Source organism: Chamaea fasciata, unplaced genomic scaffold (assembly GCF_029207755.1).
Source record: "Chamaea fasciata isolate MVZ Bird 193981 ecotype frontalis unplaced genomic scaffold, bChaFas1.0.hap1 SCAF_27, whole genome shotgun sequence".
In the NCBI taxonomy this organism is placed as follows: domain Eukaryota; kingdom Metazoa; phylum Chordata; class Aves; order Passeriformes; family Sylviidae; genus Chamaea; species Chamaea fasciata.
In genome coordinates, this window is record NW_027094112.1 from 113,929 (window position 1) to 140,589 (window position 26,661).

The 26,661-nt window shown below is 53.4% G+C and overlaps 2 protein-coding genes across 5 annotated transcripts; one reads left to right on the forward strand and one right to left on the reverse strand.

Moving 5' to 3' along the window:
* Window positions 1-231: 231 nt before the first annotated feature.
* ITGB3 (integrin subunit beta 3) lies at window positions 232-22,211 on the reverse strand. Of its 4 annotated transcripts, none has more exons than XM_066205026.1 (16): window positions 21,928-22,209; window positions 16,856-16,941; window positions 12,510-12,702; window positions 10,314-10,566; window positions 9,474-9,636; window positions 8,730-8,891; window positions 8,471-8,566; window positions 8,208-8,297; window positions 7,688-7,822; window positions 6,615-7,044; window positions 4,218-4,440; window positions 3,848-3,948; window positions 3,607-3,726; window positions 2,660-2,795; window positions 2,419-2,543; window positions 232-1,580 (listed from the first exon to the last, which is right to left on the reverse strand). In XM_066205026.1, exons 1-15 carry the CDS (start codon window positions 21,983-21,985, stop codon window positions 2,450-2,452), a joined length of 2,340 nt encoding a protein of 779 aa, XP_066061123.1. In that variant the 5' UTR covers window positions 21,986-22,209; the 3' UTR covers window positions 232-1,580; window positions 2,419-2,449. The 4 variants fall into 4 exon arrangements, with proteins under 4 accessions (XP_066061123.1, XP_066061121.1, XP_066061122.1 ...); XM_066205027.1 differs by lacking the exon at window positions 232-1,580 and adding an exon at window positions 1,691-1,774 and having other exon boundaries at window positions 21,928-22,211; XM_066205024.1 differs by lacking the exon at window positions 2,660-2,795 and having other exon boundaries at window positions 232-1,774; window positions 2,419-2,585; window positions 21,928-22,206.
* A 3,875-nt stretch (window positions 22,212-26,086) lies between these two features.
* Window positions 26,087-26,422, forward strand: RPRML (reprimo like). Its single transcript, XM_066204740.1, has one exon. It carries the CDS (start codon window positions 26,087-26,089, stop codon window positions 26,420-26,422), a length of 336 nt encoding a protein of 111 aa, XP_066060837.1.
* Window positions 26,423-26,661: the final 239 nt, after the last annotated feature.

A 26,661-nucleotide genomic window follows, 5' to 3' on the forward strand; every position in this document is an offset into this window, starting at 1 on the left:
TGTGCCCCCCAACTTATTATTGACCCTGAGGAGGGAACCAGTAACAGAGCAGAGACCCCTGTTGGTGGCCCACAGCCCTGCTTGCCCTGGTTCTGCCATCCCTCAACCCATCTCATCTCAAACCAGCTCCCCTAGCTGTGCTGGCGTGTCAGGGGCTGCCCTCAGGGCAGAAACCTGGGCACAGGCTGGGGACGACACTGATAGTAGTCGGAGTGTTTTTTGGTTTTGGTTTTTAAAAATATTATTATTATTTTTATTTTTGTGATGTGAATCACTGACACTCTGGTGCTGCCCTTCCCTGGCCCCCCTCCAGGGCTCAGCCCCACCCAGCACCAACCCCTGCCCCTGCTCCCACACTGCTGGGACAGGCCAGCCAGGGAACAGTGACACAGGGCCACTGCCAGCTAAGTCAACACGCTGCTGGGGTCATTGGGGCCAACCCTACACCAGGAACAAGGTCACTGTTGCTTTTTGGGGCAATTGAGGGGAATTGAGACATTGTGCCCTCGCAAGGCAGGGACCAGGCAATAGTATTGTCACAGCCCAGCACTGCCCCTGAGACAGGTCTGTGTTTTCCTCCATGGGTGACAGACAGCTTCAGGCAGCAGCCTGCTCTTCCGGAGCCCTGAGCCACACAGAAGTCCAGGGGTGGTGCAGTTAGACAGTCCAAAAAAACACAGAAAGGGCAACGAGGTGGCCAGGCTCAAAGGATATCAGGTGTCATGACCCTCCTGAAGCAGGTGCTTGCACATCCATGTGCACGGTGGCTTGGGGACAGTGGAGGTGGACAGAGGGAGCTCAGCACCATCCCAGGGGCTGAGCCAGGCTGCAGCTGGTACCAGCACAGCTGATATTACAGAGTTGGCAGGTGGTATAGACTGAATGCACTGGAGGGAGTGAGGGAGGGCACTGTTATGTGGGGCACAGCTTTTTACCACCCTGGGTCACAGCAGCACCAGTGTCATATGACTGAAAGAAGAAAGGAGCTGCTGGGTTGTTCAAGGAGTGTCCTGAACCCCTAAAAGCAGTGATGACTCCTGCCTGCTGGCAGCTGCCCTGTCCTGAAGGAGAAGGTCCCTGTGCCCAGAGGGACTGAGGCCAGTGCAGAAGGGGACTCCAAGCGGGGAAAGCTTCGCCAGCACAGGCTGTGGAGGAGAGCACGACTCAGCATGTGGTTCAAGCAGCTGCTCCTGAAATGCCCTTGGCCTGATGAGCACCGAAGAGTTCACAGACTGACAGAGATCATCCCATTTCTCTGTGTTCAGTGTATGGAGGGGCTGCTGGCTCTGCGAGCGACCCACTGAGGTAAGGACTAAGGTTTGCCAAGGAAAGCACATCCCTGCAGTTACAGTGGGGTGACAGGCAACAGGGGTTGGAGGCAGTCAGGGACTTGTTAAATTACATGCAGTCATTCACACAGGCGGACACAAACAAGCTCTTCTGTAAACTGGGTTCCAGGAGATCTCACAGATCCTCAGCTGATCCCATGGCCAGTGCTGGATGTGGCATCTTTACATGTTCCCGCGGTATGTGATGTTGGTGAAAGTAGACGTGGCCTCTTTATATAAAGGGTTATGGGTCTGGAGGAAGAAGGAGGATGAAAAAGAGCATCATCACTTTGTGCTTGGCATCAGCATTTGTTCTACTTAACATCTGGAGTAACTGAGGCACTGTCTCAGCATGGAGTGGTGGATCCTTGTCTCCACCCAAGGCTTTGGATGAGCAATTTAATGGCTCCCCCTAAGGTTTCATGGGGGAGAATAGCGAAAAGCTTCTGTGGAGGAAAGGAAAAGCAGCAGCTCAGGAGGAGAGAGACCTCTTGAAAGAGCATCCCATCCCATCCCATCCCATCCCATCCCATCCCATCCCATCCCATCCCATCCCATCCCATCCCATCCCATCCCATCCCACACCATCCCTTCACTTTGTGGGGGGGTTAGGAGATGGAGGAGAGGTGGGGGAGAGGTACCAGTGCTGTCCCAGTCCCCTCCCTTTTGCTCTGGGTTCCTCAGTGCTTTCCAGCATCCTGTGGCAGGAGCGACCTTCTGCCTCACTCACGGGGTGGAAACACTGATGTGAGCGGTGAGTAAGGGGGTCATGCTGCTGACAAGTGCTTCAGATATTCTGGAGGTGGGAAAATCATCTAGGACATCTTCTGTCGCCTGTGCACAGCCCCTGGGACCACAGCAGGCTCAGGGAGGTGGGGTCTCAACTGGCAGCGTCACCTTCAGTCCTGCCTGGGACACTGTCCCAGGCTTTAGAGAGGAATGGGACAAGCTGGTCCTTAAGGGCCACATCATGGGACCACAGACAGCAGCTGGGCTCTCATGCCAGGAGCACAGGGATCTGGATCCCTCAAACCAGGAGCCGTGGGGTTTTGGGGCTCCTGCCAGACACACCCAATCCACTGCCTCTCACCGTGTCCCACTTGGCCCTGGCCTTCTCCTCCTCAAAACGGGCGAACTCGCGTCGATCGTGGATGGTGATGAGGAGCTTCCAGATGAGCAGGGCAGCAAGGCCGATGAGCAGGATGGCACCTGTCACTGAGAGCAGGACCACCAGGACGTCTGGCCCCTTTGGACAGTCTGGAGCAGATAGGAGGGCAGGGTTGAGGGGGATTCAGCACCCCCAGGGCAACTTAAAGCAGCTCTGGGGCTACCTGGCCACGGGCATACAGAGCTCCTTTGGTCTCAGGAGGGCATCATCCTCCTCTGCCAGTAAGCAGGCGCCTCCACCCTGAGCACAGCAGGCTCTGTGAAGGAGGATCCCATCCGTGGGGCACCTGTGCCAAAATACTAGAGCACCTGTCTGTAGGGTGGGCGTCTGCACCCAAGCCTGAAGCCAGATCAGGGGCATCACAGGTCCCACCCACAGTGGGAGATGACACTGGAGACCAGATCCTTGTGCCTGTGGAAGTTTGCCCCAAACCACCAGCCCACTGACACCCCACCCCGGCCTGTGGCCGTGTGTCAACACTGAATTGGCAAATGGAGGCAGTGAGATCCATTGTGAGCCTCCGCAGCTCGTGCTCCCCCTGCACACCGCCCAGGGCCGTGCGGGCACCCCAGCCTTTGCCTGCCTTTCCTCTCCCGTCTGGCTGTGAGGTTGGGGAGTGTGGGCTGGACCCTGCCCATGGCAGACAGCTGCAGTGGGAGCTGGTGGCTGCCCTCACGGCCCTGCTTCTGAAAGATCTGCAGCCACACAGCCGCAGGCTCAGCTGAGGTCAGTGGAGACCCCAGGGCTGCTGATGGGAGCCTCCTCTTATCTGCTTCCCAAGAAAAATCACCCCCACAAAGTCACACACAGGATTAGGGCGGTGGGAAGGTTGAACACCCATCCTTGGCCTCAAAGAAGAGATGAAATAACTTAGGAAATGGGATGCCCGAGAGGCAGGAATTCACGGCCCCGGTGGCACTGAGCAGGGAACAAAGAAGTTCTTTAATCCCTCTCAGACCCCCCCCCACCCCTCCGTATGCCTGGCTGGAGTGGGAGGTACAAAGGGCACACAGCATTCCTGCCCCACCCCTCAGAAACCCCTCCCCCGCACAGAGACCCAGCACAGCACATTCTGCAGCCCCCAGCCTAAGGGTGGCAGCCGGGTCTTACCAGGCTCCTCAATGACGTAGAGGATGGACTTGCCACTGGAGTCCTCGTAGTACTGAAACCTCATCACACAGTCATTCTCGTCCTTGTACGTGCAGTTCACGGCATCCTTGCCCCTGTCACCTGCCAGAGGGAGAGGCTCAGAGCCCCCATGCTGAGGGGTACACAGACAGAGGGAAAGCGTGTGGCATGCACAGCCCGCTGGATTTCCACGTATTAGGGCAGGGGTTGGATCTCCTCTTACTCAGTTCCTGCACCGTCTCGATCTCGTCACGGCACATACGGCTGCAGGACTGCTGCTCCTCTAGCTTCCCCCGCCCAAACTTCTTGCATTCCACGCAATCCCTGTGGAAGGGGAGGGAGGTACCATGAGCTTCTCCATGCTCTCCTCAAGGAACTGGCACACCTTTCAGTCTCAGGCTGTGGAAATCACAGCAGTCCCAACCCTACCAGGCTGCAGATAGTGAAGTGCTCCTGCCACCAGTGCTGTCAGCTCCATGATGGGATATGACCCTTCCCAGCTCTCTGCCAGCTCCCCAGTGGAGTATGACCTATCCCAGCTCTCTGCCAGCCCACAATGTGGTATGACCTGTCCCAGCCCTCTGCTCTCTCACTTTTTGATGGTGCAGGCGTCTGGGCAGGTGGGGCACTTCTCGCAGGTGTCTCCGTAGGAGCCAGGCTGGGTGCACTCGCAGCGGCCGCACACGCAGGAGCCGTGGCCACTGCACACCAGCCCATTGTTGGACATGCAGGTGTCAGTGCGTGTGGTGCAGTTGCAGTAGTCGCCTGTCCAGTCTGAGTTGCACAGACAGTCCCCACAGCTGCACTGCCCGTGGCCTGGGGACAACCAAAAAGCACCAGAACTCTAAGTGTCTCCACAGAGCCTGTTAGCAGTTCCCCATATGGATGCCTACGACCAGGAGTGACAGCTCACCCTCTGTGAGCACAGCAGGGCAGACCAGTCACCTAGAACAACTCCTAGAACAACTGCATTGTCCTTGGGGTGGGACACAGAGCAGCTCACACCAAACCCAGACCTTCACCAGGTCCCAACACTCCTCCTATCCCACCCAAGCAAGGACAAACTCCCACATTTCAGGCTGAGCTGCCACAGCTCCAGCAGCAGCAACTGGAGATGCTCCATCAGACCTGTCTCTGAGCAAGTCAGGTTCTGGCTGTGACTTTGAATTTTGGATTGAGTCAGGACATCTGGTCAGAGCCCCCAGCTCTTACTGCTTGGGAGGCTTTGACCAGAAGGGAAAAGCTGACTGCTGGGAAAAGCCCAACATGCACTCACTGAGACTGGTTTAATCAGACAGACAGACAGGCGTGCTCAAATCCTGCCAAACCCTGGAGCTATTTGGATTGTGGTTTGATTCCAGCTCAAAGACGAGACACAATAAGTGGTGGAAACACTGTGGAGGTGCATGTGCTGATCTGTTCTAAGCCCTGAGCACAGTGGGACACATTGGGAATGCTGCTCCCTGTGGGGGGTCGGCTGTGCACTGTCCTGGCCATGCCCTTGGAGACACCAGCATGTGAGATAAATGTGTAACCCCATTAATGAGGAACTAGGTCTGAGTCACAGGAAAATAATGCCATGCTGGGTGACAAGGCATGGAAACAGATGGGTAGGCTGGGGAGAAGTGTCTCAACAGGGTCAGAGAGTTCAGGTTAATTAACAGCCCACCCTGCCCAGGGGCAGCTCTTCATCATTGCCCTGTACTCATCCTGGGGACCTGCAGCCCTTGTTCAAACAGGAACAGGCTCCTAGAGAACACTGACTACTCAAGGTGGGATAAACCTGCATTTCCACCTCCATTATCAGCAGGCTGTTAAGATAAAGGATCAATCTGAGCAGCGGAGAGGTAGTTCAGCCATAAAGTTGGCCTGGGGGGCAGGTGAGGTCCCAAAAATTCAATTTGGAGACATCAGGAAGCAAGAATGGAGTGTCTTCTGACCCCAGGTTTTGCCTCACCCAGGCTGGGCCCTAGTGGAGTGGAATCAGCTTTGGCCACTAATGTTTTCCTGGGGATTTTGGGGATTTCATCAGGAAAGTGATGGCTTTATTTTGGCACTCTGTTAGCAGCTACCTATCCTGGGTTTATAGAGGGGGGCTGGGGTTAGGAACAGGGGTGGCTACCCCTCTATCATTACCCCCTTGAATCAGTTTTGGGGTGCTCTGCTCCTGGAGAGGATGGACCACAGTTTCATGCCTCATTCCTAGGCACTGTCACCTCTCTCACATCCCTTAAATACAGGAGATGGGCCGAGCACTGCAATTCACTCAGACCTTCAGTGTTTATTGGAGGTGTGAGTGGAAGGAACCTTAAATGAAGGGTGGGTAAGAGGCCCTGGCATATCAGGACATTTGGAATTGCTGTTGGTGTGGGTGTTCTGCAGGGAGGGCTTCTTCACTCGGAGGATAACCAGAGAACCCAAGGACCTGGTCCTCTCTTCCCATTACTGAGAGCAGCTGGACTGGAGAGGGGGAGTCTGGTCGCATGTGGAAGAGACAAATATTCAGGAGGGGAGATGCTGTAAGGCCAGGGAGGAGGGAGGATTTACTTCCCCAACACTTTTGCCACTAGGAAGTCTTGCAGAACTGGGTGGAGGATAAAATGCACCCTCCCCCTCCACCCTGGGGTTTCCTCCTGCAGAGCAGTACTTCTGAGGTCTTTGAGCTGTGGTTCTAGCAAAGTCCTTTCCCTGTGCACCCCAGAACTGCTTCTCTTGGTTCCCATCAGCCCCACCAGGCCTCCTTTTTAATCTTCTAGCCCGTCCCTGCTCCCAGCTCTCAGGCACAGGAGGTGGTATCAGTGGCCAAAAAGGGAGTAATTCCCCTGGCATCACTTCAGACCATGGCTAATCCAGGGAGATCCACAGCTGAACAAGCCAGAGGTGGGGACAACTCACGGGACAAGCACCAAAATGACTGATGTCTCCCTTGTCCATGATCTCAGGCAGCCTAAACAGCCCCAAGCTGCCTCCCTGCCGAACCCAGCACTCACCTGAGCACATCTGGCCCCTGAAGCGAACGCAGGAAAAGTCGTCACACTCACAGTACTTGCCCGTCACCTTCCCAAAGTCGCTGCTGTGGCACACGCACTGCCCGCAGATGCACTCGCCACGCTGGCTGCACAGGGGCTGGCCCGGCCGGGGGCTACAGTTGTCCTGCTGTGAGGGGTTGTACTCCTCCTCTGAGCACTCGCAGTGTGAGCCCAGGCGCCCAGGGTTGCAGCGGCACACGCCGCACTCCAGCGTGCCATTGCCGTGGCTGCAGGACGGGCTGTTGGCCTCAGCGTGGCTCTCACAGGAGCACTCACAGTCGAAGTTCACCACCACTGTCAGGCTGTCCTTGAAGCCCACAGGTTTTATGGTGAAGGATTTCTGCTGCTCCTGGGGACAGCCCCGCACTTTGGCCTCGATGCTGAAGCTCACCTGCAGGGCAAAGGTGTGTGTCTGGATGTAAGTACCTGCTCCAGTCCATGCCCCAGCTTAAAGGAGCTCAGAAATGGGACCCACCAGGCTTCTTTGGGCTCATCAAAGCTTATCAAAGCTGTCCCAGCACAGTGTAGGCCAGAGAATGTGCCTGCCACAGTAACCAGGCAAATTTTAGATTCAATATCAAGAAAAATTTCTTCACTGAGAGGTTTGCCAGGCACTGGCAGAGGCTGCCCAGGGAAGAAGTAGAATCACTGACCCTGGAAGAATTCAAAGAACCTGTAGATACGGTGCTTAGGGGCATGGTTTAGTGGTGGACTTAGAGATCAGTTAGTGGTTGGACTTGATGGTCTTAGAGAGCTTTTCCAACCCAAATGATTCCAGGTTCCCATGCCCTGTGGGCAGCAGCCCAGGCTGAGCTGGAGGGATCACAAGAGTTTGCATCCTGCAGATTCAAAAAAACCATTTTCTTCCTTGCACCCACCCTGCTGGACCTCTCTCTCTAGTGCTGAGATTCCAGGGTCCGTGTCACCTGGGAGGTTGTGGGACAAGCATCTGATGCTGGTGCAGAGCAACAGATGATCTGGCAGTGCTGCTACATAGAGGGGAGAAAAGCCAAGCCCATGAGCAGAATCCTCACCGTGTCCCCGATCTTGAGCCCCATGCAAGACTTGAGCCCAGGAATGATCTCATTGTTAAGGCAGGTTGCATTGAAGGTCAGGGACAGCTCTTCAGGGAGGTCACGCACCTCCAACTCTACTTTGGAGCGGATTTTCTAGGGGAGGAGAGAGGACTGATGAAGACACAGCAGAGGCTGGGCAGGGCTCAGCCCTGGGAGGGTCCTCCCCTGCCCCAGCACCACAGTGATGCTCCCTCACACATGGGAAAGGAGCCAGGTGCCCCACATCTTTCTCAAGATTCAGCTATGTCATTCTCTACAGGAAAAAGTCTTCAAGACAGGAAGGGACAGGCGGTGAACAGTGGTCTCCCAACCCCAGAGTGCCTGCACACATGGGTTGAGGCAGATTCTCACAGCTGGTCCAAGGAGGATGCTTGGGGTTGGAGGAGCTGAAAAATCTGTGTGGGTTGTTGGCAGTGGGAAGCAGTTGCTGTTTTGTTAGGGAGAGTGTTGTTGTGGGGCCATCACACTGCACACTCACCCCATAGGAGTCCACTATGAGCTGCAGAACATTGCTGGAGTCTCTGGACAAGGTGCCCACAGTTGTGCCTGGGATCAGCTCACTATAATTCTGGAGGAATATCATAAACAGGGTCTGTTTGTGATGGGTAAATGTGCCATGGCTGGGCCAAACCCTGTCCAGGCACATGGGAGCTTTGATAGGACAGGAGACCACCAAGCCATGTCCAGCCACCCATGGCCCAGCAGCCCCTCAGGAAGGTGGCTTTGCACAGAAGTTGGTACCTGGTAGAGGCCAACAACTGTATCTGTCACAGCAAAGATCAAGTTGATGTTCTTCTGTGAGAGTTTCTCAGTCATCAAGCCCAGAGAGGGATAGTCCTGGAGGAGAGGTATAGCGTATAGTAACATGTACACCCCCCTCCCCCCCCCCCCCCTTGGTCCCCATCATACTCTCCAACCACGGCTGAAACACCTTTCCCATCCCACGGGGGCCCAACAGGAGCGCTGGGCTCCACAACCCCATGCCTGGGTCTGGCTTTACCAGTGTCGTGGTGGCAGAGTAGAAATTTTCCTTGTCAATGTGGCACTGGGCATCATTGGGCTGCACGATGCCAGCCAGCCGCCCGTCCAGCGCAATGTGGGTCTTCGCATCCGTGGTGAAGACAAGCAGGTGGGAAGCATCATTCCTCCAGCCAATTTTTTCCTGCAGTGAAAGGCAGTTCCCAGTCATGTGTCAGCACATGCTGAGGGTAATCCCATGTGCCTGGACCCCACTGCTGCCTTTGTGCCAGGGGTTCATGGCTTGGCCTTAGAGACCAACCTCTGCACGGGGAACCAAGGCAATTGCTCTCCCAGAGAAGTGCTGTGGGAGTGTGGGGTCTGGAAGGTGGGCATGGGCTGCTTGTAGGTGAAAGATGAGTTTTAATTGGTTAGAGTGTTAATCAAGATGGCTAATGACTCAGGGATGCAACAACTCCAGCAAAAGCAAGGTGAAGGCACAGGAAGTGTTGTCACTTCTGGACTAGTCACTGCAGGGCTGACATGGTTCCTGAGCACCTGCTCTGCTCCTCTCCCCTATCATGAACCCGTGGGAGTCCTGCTCTTCCCTTGGCTATTGGGCTATAAATGTCTCGCTTGAATGTTCACTCTCTCCAGAAATCAGTCACACAGCAACTCAACAAGGCTTGTGATCTTGTCCCGGAGGGATTGGTTGGTCCCTGCTAACCCACCTGGCCCAGCCTGGTGACCCTGTCCTGACCCCAGCCAGGCCTTTCTTGCCCCTTACATCGCACACAGTGGCCTGGATGATGGCATCGAAGCCACCCTCCGGTGCGTCGCGGTTCCGGGAGACGCTCTGCTTCCGCACCTCCTCGTTGAAGCGAGTCACCTCATCCGTGAGCGACAGGACGTGTTTGTACCCGAACATGGGCAGGCAGGTTTCCCCGATTCTGTGGGAGGAGAGCACTCAGGGCACAGGGCTCATCAGGCTATTCCAGCTCCATCCCTGCCCCACAGCCATCCCACATCCCATGGTTCTGCCCAGGATGTGCTGGAGGGACCCAACCCCCCCAAGAGCCTGAGGCTGGTGAGGGGCCTTTTAAATAGCATTAATTTCTAGGGATGCTGAGCTCAGGTCAGCTCCCAGCCTCAGTCCTGCTGGGATTTTTAGGAGTCATTTTCTTCCAGCCTCAACATTTCTTTTGAAAAAATTATGCAAAATTTTTCCCTCGAGAGTTCTCCAGTGATAATGATATTTCTAGTTTAGACCTGCTCCTCTTTTCTGTGCCAGCAGAACACAGATTACACAAAGGTTTAAACCCCCAGTTTCTTCACTCCCCTCCTTTCCTCCCAGGCTCAACTTCACTCCTGCCTACCTAGTAGCACAGGGGAACAGGGAATGGGGGCTGAATTCAGTTCCTAACACCTCTGCCATTCCTTCCTCCTCACACTTTCTCTGCTCCAGCCTGTTGTCCTTCCCACAGGAGACAACCTTTCAAGAACCTCTCAAACACATGTCCTTTCTGTGGGCTGCAGTTCTTCACCAGCTGATGTGGATTTCCAGCCACGTTGTGGTGGTGTCCCAACAACTTCCGGCCCTTACAGGACTCCCTCAACCTGGACTTACTCATAGCAAGGGTTCTTGATGGCTTCTGGAGGAGATATGTACATGTAGGGGGAAATGGGTTTGTCCACAAAGGCCCCGAAACCGATGCGTAGGTTGCTGGTGAGCTTGCGCATCTCACTGGCCAGTTTTGTGCCCAGGTTCTGGATGTTCCTCAGATCATCCTTCATTGAGTTGGACAGGTCCATCAGGTAGTAGATGTCCACGGGGTAATCCTCCACTTGACGCACTTGGACATGAAAGACCTGGGAGTCATCTGCAAAGTGACAGGGCAGTAAGTAGAGTGAGAGGTCATCTCCTGGAAGGGGGAGGAAGGCTCACCACAGGATTAGGGGGGTCAGCAGGAACCCAAGGGGATGGTCAAAGCTTTTAGGAGGAGAACATCACCCTTAGACAGCAGGGCAAAGCCCTTAGTCAGGTGCTTGCACAGGAGATGTGCTGTGCACCCCTTTGAAGTGTCTAAGGGCAGGTTGGATTGAACTTGGAGCAACCTGGTCTAGTGGAAAGTGTGCCTGCCCATGTCAGGGAGTGAAACAGCATCATCTTCAACGTCCTTTCCAAGCCCAAAACCATTCTGGAATTCTACGGCAAACCATTCTGGAATTCTATGGCAGATGGGGGTTATGGCTCCTGTTCTCCTAACCTCTCAGTGCCAGGACGTGAGCACATCTTCCTGTCCAGAGCTGACCTCCCAAGATATCCTACAGGAACACCTGGATGGAGTGAGGGAAACCCAAGTGTGTGGGCAGCAGGTCTTAAAGGGGCCACAAGGCAGGCAAGGCTGCTTCATACTTCTCTGAGCTTCCAAAGACTCTGACCATTTTCTGTGCCCTCTCTGATTCCCATTCCTTTCCTCTCCTCTTGGCTCTCCCAGCTTCTTCTGAGAAAATTTTGCCTAACATTTTCCATTGAAACAAAAATCTCCTTAGAAAGAATCTTCTGGGAAACATTCGAGTTTTGGTGACTTTTGCACTTAAAAAAAAAAAAAAAAAAAAAAAAAGCTGAAAATGCTTAGGGTTGACCTTTTCTTTCTGCCTTTTTAAGAGACACAGGTCCTTTCTTCTGATCTTTGAAATGGTTTCTTTGAAACATAAGCTAGAGCACAGCTGCAGCCTTGTCGGAACATTTCAAACGTTGAGAAAAAAAAAAAAAGGCCTTAACTAAGCTTAAATTTTTATTGTTTTCACATTTCCATCTAAATCTGCACACCACGTTCTTTCAGGATGAAGAAAGATTCAAAATTTTTGACAGCCCAAAAAGCTCCATCCCCTCTCCATCTGTGTTGAGACCCCACCATGGAGACAGGTGTCCCATTTTTGTGCTTAGAAAGCAGCTGTTTGTCCTCATTGAACTGAAACCATGAGGATTCTGAGCTTGTGGGATGTGAGCTGTGACCAGTTCTGCTTTCGTCCTTCATGATTTGGTCTTGGTTCATGTGTCAAGGCAGATGACTTATGCCAAACCTTCTTGGTTCAGCAGAGATGGTATCAAGCTGCGGGTCTCTCCTCTTTATTCCAAGGAACAGGGAATTACAGCACTCAGCAGCACACTCACCTACCTCCTGACAACTACCTTTAGACCTAAAGAGAACAAAGGCTGCTTAGTAGCTCCATGTCCACACTGTGTGGGGATTCCTGTGCCTGCTGTCCTTCCAATGGGACAGGGCTCCTCCTGGCTGTGCCCAGGGATGTGCAGAGAGGCCACGTGCCAAATAGTTTTGCCTCCTGCCGGGCATTCTTGAAACTCCTGGATGCTGGCAAAGGACCAGAGCAGTTAATTGGCTCCAGCCTGCCTGACTGAGCAGAGCCTGGGAAATTACAGGGATCTGGTGCCGGCCCAACCCTGCCAGCTGCTCTGCGGCTCGTGAGATATGAGCTGACTTCCACCTGGGAATTCTAAGCACAGCAGCAATGCCTCAGGTCTGAACGGCTTTATAAAATACCCCATGCATTGTTGAAGTCGCATCCTATCCCGTCCCTCAAATACCTCAGGAACTGAGGCAAGAGAACAAACACAGCAATCAGACAGCTCAGCTGCCCACCAGAGATGTCCTGGAGGATTCTGTGCTGCTGCCAGTCTGGCCTTGGCCCTGAAGGACCTGAGACCACCTTGGCCAGAGTGATGGCTCACTCAGTGCCTGAGCCCTTTGGGTTATTCCTACTGCATCCCCCATTCCTACAGAAGTCTGGGGGATCTTACCTGGCCTCAGGTTCAGCTGTATTCTCTGAGGGCTCATCTGGGTGGTGGTGGACCCCCCCGAGCCCTTGTTGCTGAGGGGCCGGTCCTCCAGGATGGTGACGCTGCTGCTGGGGAACTCGATGTGGTCCTGCCTGCAGCCGTTGTGCAGGAGGTTGGCATGTAGGTCACAGCGAGGGGTCGACTGCGCCCAGACCTGCGGGGAAGGGACATGGTCAGGAGCCTCCCAGGACTATGCTGGGAGAAGGAGGAAGGCCCCCACCTTTTCTCTGGAGAGCCCCTGCTTTATCACACCTAATGCCAGACCAGGATCAAAGACTTCTTGTGGCACATGGTCTCTGCCTGAGGAAGGCAGCAGATAAAGAGGATTTGGGATCAGTACGTCCTGCTGGGGTTCAGACCAGGAGCCCAACAGCCCCTGCCAAGGAATGATGGATAACACATCCCTGCCAACCTCCTCCTGACCCCTGGCAACTGGAGACTTAGGTTTGGGTTTTGGCAGAGCTAAAAGGAAATCCTGTTTCTCTGGGATGGCTAGAGGAGGGTGTGGCAGGATGTGAACATGGCAAGCTGGGTATGGGCCATGTGGGACTTTTAAAATTACTTATTACTTTGACAAAAGACAAATCACCTTTCCTCCCCCAGTTTTCCAACATAGGCCCTCAGAATTCCTGCCATGAGCAAGGAGCATGTCCACTGTGGGTGAGCTCATATCACAGAGCAGTGCTCAGTTCCTGTCTGGAAGTGGATCAGACCTATCTCCATCTCTCCAGCTTCCTAACGGATGCAGCCGACTGGGGAAAGGAGTGCCAAAAAAGGAGTGAAAGAGTGCAAAGGCACTGGGGCTGCGGGAGAAGCCTTGAAGAGCCTGTCAGGGGCAGGAAGCACAAAGTGTGGAGTCATGGTGACTCCGCTCCAGCCCTGTCCCTCCTTTCTTAAAAAGCTCCTGGCTCCTCATCCTTATCACAGAGCATTCAGGAGGGTTCTTATATAGTTGGTTGCTTATGAAGACAAATATGACGAGAATTTCTCTCCCAGCCGAGCACTGCTGTGATCTGCTGCCTCATGTTCCTGCTCAGGAGCACCCACCCTCCCCTCCAAAGGGATTCTTTATCTCCCTCCCTCAGCCCACATCTTTCTACATTGGTGTCCTCCAGCAGACGACCACCACAGCCTCTTCCTGCAGCAAAGGGAGGTGGTACAAGTCCTGGTGGTGCTGGTTCAGTGCCCTCCCTGCTCCTGGGATGCTGGAATTCAGTGCTGAGCCTTCCAGTTCTGGAGAGGTTCCCATGCAGGATATCAACTGTCCTGGGTTCAGGCTGGTTGAACCCAGGGATGAATTTGTTTTATGCAAATGAGTAGAAAAACACAAATGGTGTCAAGCGGCCCTGGCTGGCCCACAGCCCTCTGGAAACAGTGGCCAAGTGATAGCCAAAAAATACATCAGCAAGTGTGTTCCTACCCAGCCCCTACCTGGACAGTGTGCTGACAGAGAGGAAGACAAGTCATCCCTTCAAATTAGCTCCCTCACACCCACCCACCCACAAGCTCACTCCACAGGGCTCCCTGCTGTGGGAGGGGGTGGCTGGTTCACTCCAGATCCCATCAATCATTATGTACATTACTGTCACAGTCAGAGAAATCACTGGAAAAATAGGAGGGTGAAAAGCTGGGCAGGTGGGTTTTAACCGTGGTGCTTGGTGATACCTGGACATCCTAGGGAGCTCCCAGGACCCCAGAGACCTCATGGCATCTTATGGGATTAGCAGCATAATTCCTGCTGTGAGATGGACAACTGTTTAACCTCAGGGCTGGATCCTTCCCTTTTGTTTGGAGCCCTAAATATAGTGACTGAATCAAGACTTACAGGAACCTCCCTAAAAACAAAAATTACCTCAGAAGTAGTTTGGACATTTGGCCACAAGGCCCTGGCAGCCCCCAATCTGTTTTTGTCCCCAGGCTCTGCCACTTTGCTGACTCAACACCTGGGGCACAGCCCTAGTTAGGAGTGACCTGGAGACAGCCCAAGCTTGCTGATGAGAAACTCACAGCACAGGGATTCTATCCATGAGAAACCCATTCCCTGTCAGCACAGCCCTGACGGCATCAGCTCCCTACATGGAGATGTGTGCCCCCTCTCCAGCCCAGCTATCCACAGCCCTTCCCAGAGATGCTCACCAGCTCTCCCTGCCCTCTGTCCCACTGCAGAGTGGACATCCGCTCAGGCTCCCTTCAGAATGGGAAACCTGATTATTTTATCCCAATCACTGCCTCTAGAGCTGATTAGTGAGGGCAGGGTCAGGCAGGGCTCTGGCAGAGCCAGTTCCATCCCTGAGCTCCCAGGGTAGGGGCCTGTGGGAGCTTGCGTATTCCCCAGCGCATTTCCGTTTTCATCTTTGACACAACCACATGCAGCATCAGTTTCTCTGCAGGAGAGCCCTTGGGAGGGCTCAGAGCACAGATACCTCCACAAATGAAGCTAAAACCTTCCAGCAGCTTCTCTAAAATCCAAATCTGGTCCAGTCTGGCCCCCAAGAAACCCAGCGCAGGTGACATTTTGGGTGGGTGAGACCCTGAAGGATCTGTCACAATAATCTCCAAGGGGATTTTAGAGATACATCTCAGTGTTACAGCTTGGCTGGCTTTTCCAAAAAAGCAGATGAGTACATCTATTTGTTGGTAAGAGTGGTCAAGGTTTCTGAAAAATAAATAAAACTCAACTCTGCTCTGCATCAATGCCCAGGGGGCGGTCAGTGATCACAAAAAACTGCAGTGAAATCTTTTTCCATTCCAAAACCAGGATGGAACAGGAATAACTCATCACCCCAGGCTCCTTGAGAAGGCAGTGTGTGAGTGGAAAAGGGCTGTAGTGGGAGCAGGAGCACAAATATGGGCACTGTCCCTTTAAAAACAGGAGGGATGCAGTATCAGAGACCTCCCACACCCCAGGGAAATTAAACAAACCCACAGAAAAAAACCTCATTTTCTAAATTAAGACAGTGTAGTCCAGATGTTGGAGGCAGAGTTGCTGAGCAGAGTGCACAGCCGGGGGCTGGGTCTGGCAGCAGGATGGCTCCCTCACTCTTGTCGTGTCTGCCCAGGAGCACAGCTTGAGTAGCACTGGAGATATTTCCTTTTTTGGAAACCTTTGCTGATCTGAAGGAAAAAAACCCTATCACGGCTCCCACTGCATCGTCAAGCTGCCAGTGCAGCCCAGGATCAGCAGCCGGGAAGGAGGAGCCTAGCCCAGCCAGCATTCCCCCTCAGAGGGGGGATGGAGAGGGAAACCAGGCCCCTTATCAAGCTGCATGTTTCAGCCACTCCTTGCGGGAGATAAGGTGGGCACAAACATCTTTGTTCACACCACATGCCAAGAGTCGTATCTGACAGGCACAGCAAGCCAGACGCCTCCCCTCCAGGTATGCATTGATCCCAAAGCATTAGATCATTGCTGGCATGATCCAGCAGCCTTTTCCGGCTTGGATCACTTTTCCCAGGTGTTTTCCAAGTCCCAGTGGGCACTATGGGCACAGTTGCAGCTGATAGAACTGTGGGTCTTCAAGGATAGGGAGGAAGAAAGCAAGGAAAGCCTAAAGAAGATTTAATCACCTCTCCCAATCCCTATCACCTCCCTTGGCTCTGCCTTGGGGCTTCTCTCCCATCCCCTTGGGAAACTCCCTCCTCTTACCCAATGGATTAACCTCCAGGGCAGCATTTTTTTGAGGGGAACGTGGCAGATCTTCTTGGCTCTCACCTACCCAAACAGGATGATTTGAAAGCCACAGCTCAGCACTCACATCTACTTTAGCTCAGTAACCAAAACCAGGCACCTCGTCTTCTTCTCCCCTTATTTCTAATGAAAAAAGGCTTTAAAACCCAGCCCTTAACTTGTAATGAGTATTTTCAATTCCTCCTTTCAGGCCTTTCAGGCCCCCTTTTCTCTTCAGCCCTTCCAGGAATTAGGCTTCTTCAGCCAGAGCTTTACAAGAGGTTTCCAAGAAGCAAACCAAAAGTAAACTATGTTTTTAAATGTACATTATTTGAAAGATAAAGTGAATTCCTAGTGGAAACACCACGATTTCCCAGCCAGCTCAATGTAGCTCCCACCAACACACCCAGATAAGGGGCATGTTTTGGGAGCAGGGCAGAAGCAGTGCCCACTGACCCAAGTGCCTTGAGCCGAGGTCTGAGCCAGGTACCACCAAGGAATCTGTTTAGATACAGTGGGAACAGATGGAGACTGAGCTTGTGGCTGTAACCTAGACTCATCCCAAAGAGTCTTCCCTTCCTTTGCATCCCCTGCCCTTCTCGGGGATGTACTTCAGCCCTGCCCAGTCCCCAGCTCTTACCTCAGCAGAGCACCAGGCACATAGGGGACTGACAGCCAGGCACTGCTTGCAGGAGTTCACCCCACGGGTGGTGCAGATGTTGCCCCCTGAAACAGCAAAACAGAGCAATTACAGCCCACAGAACCCAAACTCACGTGTGTGTTCAGCCACCATGTTCTGAGCAGCCAGAGCCCCACCAGGGCCCTTCTCTATCCCTTTTCCCACCCACAGACCCTGGATGTTTCCTCTTTGATCTCCCCATCCTGGTATGAGCTGGTCTTCATCTTGCCCAAGGCTGATCATCATTCCCTGCCTGCCAGCTCCTCAAAGGGTCCTCTCACTCCTGCAGCATCACATGGGTGTTGGAGTGAAGCCCCCTGGCAGGGGGTTCATCTATCCTTGTGCCTCCCTGCAGACACTTTGGGGCAGCAGGATGAAAAGGATGAATTCCCAGGGGTGCAGGGGTGGTACCCACAGCTCTGCCAGGGATTGGCTGCCTCTTCCCACCACCTCAACCAGGGGTGGTTGGTGCCACCTTGAGAAGACACTAAGCTCGGTGGCTGGTCTTGGCTTGGCTTCAAATCCCAGCGAAGGAGGGGAGTGAAAGGGCACTAGTCCAGAAATGTGCTGGTGGTGCTGTGTCCCAGGCAAAGGGTTGGACTCTGTCGGTGCCCGTGGGGACTCTGGGAGACACGTGCTGCTACCAGTCTTGAAGATCAGAAGCCAATAAGCCTGTGTGGGGGAATTAAAGGGCCACAAAATGCCTGTGGAGCCCAGAGGCAGGAGGAGCTCCTCTAACACAGACCAGAGTGGGTGGCCCTGCGTTTCCTGCTGTCAAGAGCCAATGTGACAAGTGGCTGGGACACTGTTGTCATGGTGTCACTCTTGGCTCTTCTTCCCTCCTGGGCACAAGCATCTCAGAAGTTTTAGGATTCCCCAGGCAGAGAAATTGCAGACAAGTACCCACTTGTCTGGGACATACCACAGCCTGGGGAGCCTGGGGGATGCTGGCAGGGAGCAGTGGGCACTAGGGCCTCCCCTTTGCCCTGTGTACCCCCATGGTCACCCAGAGCTGTCCCAGCAGTGTCCCACAACCACAGGAAATGCAACACAAAGCAGAAAGAGGAAATGGTGAAACATCCTCAGATCTTTGAGCAGAACCAGAACCACAGCACCGTGCACTCCTGCCTGCGGGCATGTAGCCAGGGAGTTCACATGTTCACACCTGTGTGTGTGTGTGTGTGTGTGTGTGTGTGTGTTTGTGAGTATGTCTATTCGAGGGTGGTGTCACAGGCTGTGGCTGTCCCAGGGGCCAGCAGCTGCTTGGTGATGTGCCCCAGGGTGTTCCAATCACACCTTTGACACCTGCAGTTCCCACTTGTCCCAGACTAAACTAAAGGCTGAGCCCAAGTGCCTTCCTTAGCACCAGTTTTGGGGTGGCACTGATGCCCAGAGCTCTCATTGTACCCTGAAACACCTGGCTCCATGTGAAGATGGGGCAGATTTTAAAGGTAATGTTGCCCAGAAGAGTGACAACTTGGTCTCCAGTGCTTCCTGCACCCAGTGTGCCAGCAGCAATACTGATCCTTGGGTTAGACAGGGCTAGGAAGAGAGAAGGCAAAGGGCTCTCTGGAAACACCAATGACAACACCATGTCCTACATCTCTTGCCAGCTCCTGCTGCATTCATGTGAAATCCCTCCTGGCCTGCCAAGTGCCGGTGGCTGCAGCCAGAGCACATGCCATGGATTTGTGCTGTGCTGTGCAGCTGGGAGCCAGCTCAGTCCTCTGGGAAGCAGGGAGGCACTGCCCAGACAGTCCTCAGGGACAGGGACAGCCCTGGCAGCTCCAGGTTCTCTGGATTAAATGCTCAGAGCTGCCAACCCCAGGGTCACTTGCCTGAATATGGAAACAGCTTCCAAATCTGCAGGTCCATAGGGAACCCTGGTGCTTTGCTACCTGGACCAGGATGACGCCCTTTGCTCAGGGATGGGGAGAGGTGCCAAGTACCCATCTGCCACATGCCAGGAGTATCCCTGTTTTCCACTCTCACATCCCTCATGTAGTGGCTGTGTCCAACTCCTGGCTCATGACTGTGGTTGCTCAGCTCTGCTCAGGCAGAATTGCAGCATTGAGTGCCACCAGCAACACTCCTGGTCCAGGCTCCTGTTTAATCCCAGTGTGGGGTTTGTCGCCTCATGCTGGGTTTTACCTGTTTTTTTCACCTGGCTCTGCCCCAGCACCCACCCTGCTCGGGAAAGGCAGAGCTGACAAGGGCTCCATGAGGGCTCTGGGACATGAGACTCACCAGTCCAAATCCTGCCTCAAACAGGTTTTCTCTGTGACTTGACCCAGTCCCTTAGCCACTTCCTGCCTCAGTTTCCCATGTGCAGTGAGTCTCTCAATGAGACCAGGTTCCACTGAAACTCCATGTGGAAGATTCCAGGGTCATGTCTGCTGGTAGAGCCCCAGGGTGCCTCCTCATGCCATGAAATCTGATCTTGGGGCTAAGGAACCCGAGGACCCTCTGAGCTCATCTGCTCCTCACCACTTGGTACAAATTACCTCCTGTCTGTGTGCAGCCCCTGTACCCTGGTGATTTCCTTCCCTCTCCTTCTGCTGCCACCCCTAAGCCCAGGGGTCCTTTATCTGGTGTCCCCTTTCTTTGCTGGGGATGTAAATCCAGTCTTCTGGTGGATTTTGGAATGAAGGCCACAGACCCAGGCACAGCCGTGTCACGGCTGGGGAGCTGCACAGCTCAGGTGGGGCTACAGCTTGGGAAGTCCTTGTGGGAGGGATGCTGCCATTCCCAAGGCTGCCCTGGGGTCTGATGTCACATCGTGCCACCGTACCATTGCTGATTGCTTTGCCTCAGGAGTCCCTGGAGGTCTGTATCTGCCCCCAGACTCACACAGCCCTGTGGTCCCTGTGGTGTCCATCACTCCATGACCAAGACACTTTCCTGGGGGTGGAGGACCCTTCCTTTCCCTGGAATCAGTCTCCTGCACTGTACAGCGCCAGTCTTGGCTGCAGTTCCACCAGGCTGGATGGAGCAGGGCCTGGGCAGTTATGACCATCCAAACATGAGGCTGGTCCTGCTGTGAGCAGGCAACTGCACACCCCCACCATGGGGAAATGTTCCATTTTTGGCATTCCCAGCACTGGTTGCATGGCTGGATGCAGGGATGCAGTCAGTGTTGGGAGGGTTTTGTGGGAGGAGGGACCTTGTGAGGATGTCGGAACAAAAGCACAGATGGGCGGAAGTGGAGGATGTGAAAGATGGAGAGGATGCAGCAGCTGGAGTCCCCTCAGGTTTTGGCCCTGTGAGTGCCTGGCAGTCCTTCCCAGACTTGGACACTGCCTGGCTGTGAGCAGGTCAACATCATCTCAGTACAGCCCATACTAACAAATTCTATATTTTTAGTGACTTTTTCTTTCCATCTTTGGAGCTTTTTTCCCTAGTCATAAAAACTAATAAACCAAAGTACAAAACCTGCATTTTTAAACTATGATAGCAGCTGCTCTCACACAATGAGCTGATCCTAAAGAGTCCAGCTTTTGGGAAAAAGTCAAACCTGAAATACAGGGAAATGGGAGATAAACTGTGCAGAATGATGAGAACCACCCCCCTGGGGCTGGGCAGAACTGTGGCCCTGAGAGAGGTGAAAGCAGGGTTTCAACCCAAACCCAGACTGGTTTGGGTTGAAAGTGACCTTAAAGCCCATCCAGTTCCACCCCCTGCTATGGGCAGGAACACCTTCTACTAGACCAGGTGGCTCCAAGCTCCATCCAGTCTGGGACTGAATTTAGGGAAGTGATGTACTTGAAACACTCCAGACATCTGTGGCTTAGCGTCACCCTGTCCTGACTGGAGAAAATTACTCAGTCCCAGTCTGCACTTGAAGTAACCTCTGTGTGGTGCAGGAGCAGCCACACACTTTGTTTTCCCACTGTGCCAATTTGAGCAAGAATGAGCACAGAGAAAACCTGATAAAGACGTTTGATGAAGGTACAAACTACAAATCTTGATTAAGGTACAAACCACATCCTCTCCAGCCTTTCTGTTTGACTAAGTGATAAGGATCTAGGCTTTCTTGGCTGATCCCCACCCTACCATTCTGGGGGTGTTTCTTCTCTTGAGCACCTCCCTTCCTGACAGCATCTTCCCGGGAATGGGATGCCCCAAACTGAGCACACGCACCAGAGATATCATATGCACAGCCCCAAATTGCAGCTCTATGAACTCAAACTCTTGCAGGGATTATCCCATGTCCTGTACTGATGACAGCTCCATCCGGCAGCAAATCAGAGCCTCAGGTTGTTCCTGGGAATTCACCAAAGTCTGGAATTCTTTAGACAGAACAATGTTGCCCCAAACCCCAAGTCTGGCCTTGAAAAAATGTTTATTTATAAATCACCATATTGTGGTTTCAAGATTTCCTTTGAGCCCTAGGAACACACCTGGGGAGGAGATAATGCTTTTCGAGGCTTTTCTCTACTTCTGACATTGGAAAACATTTTAAAAATGCAAACTACATTTATCCCAAGATCATCTGATGCCAGAAATCAGATTTCATAAAGAAAAGCATCAAAATAATATGAGAAAAAATTATACAGGACAGCAATGCTGACATAAATGCACACACCCCCCCCCCCCCCGCCCTTAAAATGTACAGATACAGGGAGGGATTACCTGACATGTGAATTCTCCCAGTGAATTTTCTGCTTATAAAGGATGAAGCCCAAGTCACACCCCAGTCCTTCCATTACAAACCAGTAACCAGAGCCAAACACAGAGTAGGTGGGGGTTATAAACTCATCACATCCAGTAAGAATGACCCACCAAAGTTTGTCTTGCCCCCTTAACATCTTGAGAACTTCCTGGCCCCGACCCAGCCGAAGCCCAACCATCCTGAGCTGCGCTTCGTATGTAGGAACGCGCTGCAGCTCAGGCTGCCAGCTCCCCCTCCGAGTGATTTTCCCATGAAATCACAGACCTTGGGAATACAGAAAGTCCTGGGACTTGTAGAAGTAACAAGCAACCTCTTAACTAGATGGCTTTAAGCAGTGACAGAATCGACAGAGTAAACCTACCCCAGCTGCCCGTAGTGCAGAGCAGGAGGATCCCAAGTGTCACGGAGAGTTGTCCCATCTTCTCTGAGCCCTGGGCTGGGGAGACTGCTTGGACCAACCCCACCACGAGTGACGGGCAGCGGCTCTGGAATAGCTGGAGGTTTTTAGCGGTCGAGGAGATGAATCACAGGGCTGGGTGAATGACACACGGCGAGTGGAGTGGCCGGAGGAAGCTGCTGCCGCGTCACTTCGGAGTCCGGAGTGTCCCCGCCCGCTCTGCCGCCAGCTCCTTACGAGGCTTTCACTCTCGGCTTAAACAATGAACCGTGGCAGGGAGTCCTCCCTCGGCGCTGGTGACCTGCAGCCCCGGGGCTCGGTACAGGCTCTTTCGCATAGGCTCTTTCACATGGCTTTAATTCCTTACAAAATCTTGCTCACTCCTTCCTTTTATTAACTCTTGAAAGGTATCTTGTTTTAAACCCCTTCTAAAGCAGAGCTGGGAGCTGAGGGAGACCCAGCCAGGAACCAGACCTGGTGGAACCAGCAGTTAGGATATAAACCTGGACATCTCAAAGTAAGGGAAGTTCAGCTTGGAGTCATGTAATTGGGACCTGATTTCCTTCTCACTTATATTGTTTTTTTCCCCTCTGTGTCCTCAGGAATTGATCCTATGTTGAGCAAATCCAGGGATTAGGATCTGCATAGGCACTGTGCCCACTGAAACATCACAATTGCCTGTGGGCACCTCTCAAAGGGGTTTTATAAACCTCTTGTTCTCCTGCAATACTGGGGAAACTGAGGCACTTGGCATACACCTTAGGAGCAAAAGGGAGAGAAGGGCTGGAGTTATTTCCCTGGGATGCTCTCTCCCACTGGAGGACAGAGGTTGGGGACAGTAATAACATAACCCTGGGCCCAGACAACCCAGCACACAGAAATACCAAGCTGTGGAATACAGGTTTTTGTGGGTGCCAAGAGCTGCAGGCGCATCCTGGAGGTGCTGGAGGCTACAGACAATGTGCATGGAGCTGTACAAGAACCACAGCCCCATGCTGGGAGATGGGGACAACAGCACTTGTCCCAGAGCTGCTAGCTGTCTGCAAGAGGTGATGGTTCTTGTGAGGATGAGGTAGAGACACAGATTCTGCCTCAGAACCTAGGAGCTTTCCTTGGCTTTAAAAGAAGTTTTGGTGCCTCTTTGCTTCTCCACACAGCCCCACCAACCTCAAGGATGCTGCTGTCCTCCTCCATGGGGATCATTCTCTACCTGGGATCCAATTCCCTCCCCAGGGCTTTTTAATGAGGATTTGGCAAAGGGGACAAGGAGAAGCCCATCAACCATCATGCAGTTTCAAAAAAGGCTGTACCTTGGCTGAGACATCAATATGAACCCCAAACCTATTTTTGGGCAGCTCCAGTCTCGCCCTGCTTCACATCCTGGAGACATGTCTTACTGCAGATCCCATTTGCCAGTTTTAGGGCATCCAAACTCCTTATTTTCCTGCCTGGACACACTGCCTATACGGCCTTTCCCATCATGTGGAGCTTTCTGCCCACAAGGCTGTGCTGTGTCATCCTGTGACTGTGTCTGAGTGTTTCATGGAAAGGAAGATTAATCTTAATTGTCTAGAGAGGACTCTGACATCCTGTTTGGCTCTGCACACCCCCAGACCCAACCTGCCATCCATCTCCCAGGCCCTCTTCACCAGGGACTCATCCCATCCAGCTCCTGGTTGCCCAAACTAGCAAATGCTTCTGCTCCAAAAGGACATGCAGCTCTGTGTGTCCTGGAATCCCTTGCTCAGTGTGGGCTGTGATACTCTCAGCATGGTGCAAAAACACTAAATAAAAAGGAAAAAGTCACAAAATGAAGTATTTTACCTGCCTTCACCTTCCTGGGCTGGTCCTGCCTGACGACAAGGATGGAATGAACTCAATCCATCATGTTTGGGTGGAATTTCTCTGCAAACTGCAAGAAGGTGCTTCTTGTCCTGAAAACATCGCTGGGATGTGAATGTCCCATCCCTGGAAGTGTTCAAGGCCGGTTTGGACAGGTCTAGCAGAAGATGTGCTTGCCTGTGACAGGGGGTTAGGATGACTTGAGGTCCCTTCCAACTGAAACCATTCCAAGATTCCACAATGTTACCTCCAGGCACTGCATAATAGGCAGTGTGATGCTCCGGATTTTGGGGTTGCTGGTGGGATAAAGGCAGGAGCCAGCAGGGGAATGTTTGGGAGCCCTGGCTGACCCATCACCACAGGCCGTGACCCAGGAGCAACGGGTGCAGCCCAAATCCATGCTGGGGTGTGCTGGGAGATGAGATGCTGGAGCTGGAGCCACCAGAGGGAGCAGAAACTCCTTCAGTCTGGGAGCCTGCAGGGGGAGAATCTCCCACCCAGGCTGGGGCACTGGGAATACCCTGATTTCCCATGGGATTTTTCCTAGTCCTCACTTTAAACACAAGCAGATGCTCGTTGGATCAGGGTTTTCCCCTACTTCCTGCATAACTTCTACTGCAACTGCCCTAGCAGAGTGGGCAGCAACCTGGAGAGAAATGCCATATGCAGAAAAGGAAGAAAATGCAACAAGTAAACCCTTAACTGGACAGTTCTGAGCTCCTAAAGTCACAGCAGCAGAGCAGGGGTTCCCAGCTGCCCAAAAAGAAGATCACTTGACACTGTCCCTACCAAGCTGCCTGCTACTCTCAGCCAGCCACATGCTCCTGACTTTGGCTACAACTCATCAATCCTCATTTTTGTTTTATTAAAATCCCTTGAGGGCTGGGCAAAGGAAACAAGCCAATATGTACACAGATAAATCAGGGCAAGGTCCTCACACTGTGCTTTGGGGTAGATCTGCTGCTCTGGGCCATCCAGACACATTTCCAGGCAAATGCCAATGGGCAGATCCAGGAAGCTGGGACATAGCAGTCCTGTGGGCACAGGCCTGGGGTGAGCAGCAGCAGGAGTAAGCCTGATGAGCTGGACACCCCGACTCGTGGTGTCACGTCGGGAGCTTATGCAGACAGAGAGAGGGGAGCGATGGTGAAACTTCCCCTGGGATTGCCTTGGTGAGGCTGAAGGGCCTGTGATGCTCTGGTGCTGGATGCTGCGGTGACGCTGCCGTGGGACGCAGAGCTGGTGACCGGGCCGAAATCAGGGTGCAGCACTGCAGAGCTCCCCTTCGGAGGAGCAAAAGTAGGAAGGTGAGGAGAGGGAGACCATGTGCCCTGAGGAAGAACCCCCCTGCCAGAGGAGCAGGATGCAGAGAGGGGCTGGATCCAGCCCTTCTCTGGAGACATAAGACAGGCATCACGAAACAGAGCTGGGGGTGCACTGGCTGGATTGGGCCATGCTGCTTGGAGAAGGAGTGGGTGGCACAGAGCAGCAAGGGGAGATCAGTGACAGCAGTGCTGACCTGAGGCTTACAGGAGCCTTCGGGGGAACAGGGACCTGCCAGCAGTCTGGGATGAACACTCACCATGCAGGATACTTTTGAGAACAGGTGGGAGGGCTGGAGGGAGGGATGAGTTAGGTACCACTCTGCAGGGCCTTAGGGGTCAGCTCCCACCTGGGGGTAGCACAGGGGTGGGTGTGGGCACACGTGGCTGGGCAGAGATGGGGTGTGCAGTATGGGGAAGGGGTGGGCAGCAGGGTGAATGTGGAGGGGGAGGAAGGCGGGCCTGGGGGGAGGCTGGAAGGGGGTGGAGTTGCTGTTTTTCCTTTGAGCACGGTGAAGACTTTTAGCTTGTAACTTGCATTTGTGGAGCTCCCAGCCGGCAGACGCCAGCTCTCCCTCCCGCAGGAGAAACCCCTGGATCCGGCAGCACTGCTTCTCACTTTCGGGGGCAGATTGAGAGGGCAGGGAGCATGGGGTGATCCCCGGCTGCCATCCTCTCCCCCAAGTCTCTTTATTCTTCTCTCTCTCTCCTTTTGATTGTTTGGGGGCTTGTGCTAACGCTCTGCCAGGAGGGATCTGGGATCCAGCCATCCGTCAGCTGCACGGACTGGCTTCCCACCTGCTCACAGCCTTGAGGAAGTTCCCTCTCCATCCCGGACGCTGAGAGAGGAAAGGCAGGAGGGGGCTTGGAGCTGCCGAGCCCTGGCCTGTGGAGGGTGGACAGGGGGACAACAAGCTTCCCTTTTACCTTTCCTGAAGATTTGGGGTCACACATAGACCATGAATGGATCCTTTTTCAACCAGACTCTCCTGGAGTGGGCAGCTGACCCCAACAGGACTCAGGGCTTGGGGGTGCTCATGGCCTGCTGCAATGGGACCAGCATGGTGCTGGCGACTGATGGCGGCTCATTGGTCCTGGCACCCGATGAGAGGAACCTTTTCATCACAAGGGTGGTGCAGATTGCTGTCCTCTGCATCCTCTCCTTGACTGTGATGTTTGGCATCTTCTTTTTGGGCTGCAACTTGCTCATCAAGTCTGAGAGCATGATTAACTTTCTGGTGAAGGACCGAAGACCTTCCAAGGACGTGGGCGCTGCAATCATGGGACTTTACTGAAGCCACCAGGCTCTTATAGGCAAGTGAACTGTCTGGACCTGGTGTTGAGATGCACATTGCCATGTGTTTGGGGCAACTGGGGGGAGTGGGGCAGGGGGAGGGATCTTTTAGTCTGTCTGTGTCTATGGGAAAGCAAACGTGCTCTTCCCATTCAGCAAAATGTGGTGGTGAATGGGTAAACTACCCCAGGGCTGTGAGAAGCACAATAAATCACCAGCATTGTGTTGCATACAGAAATG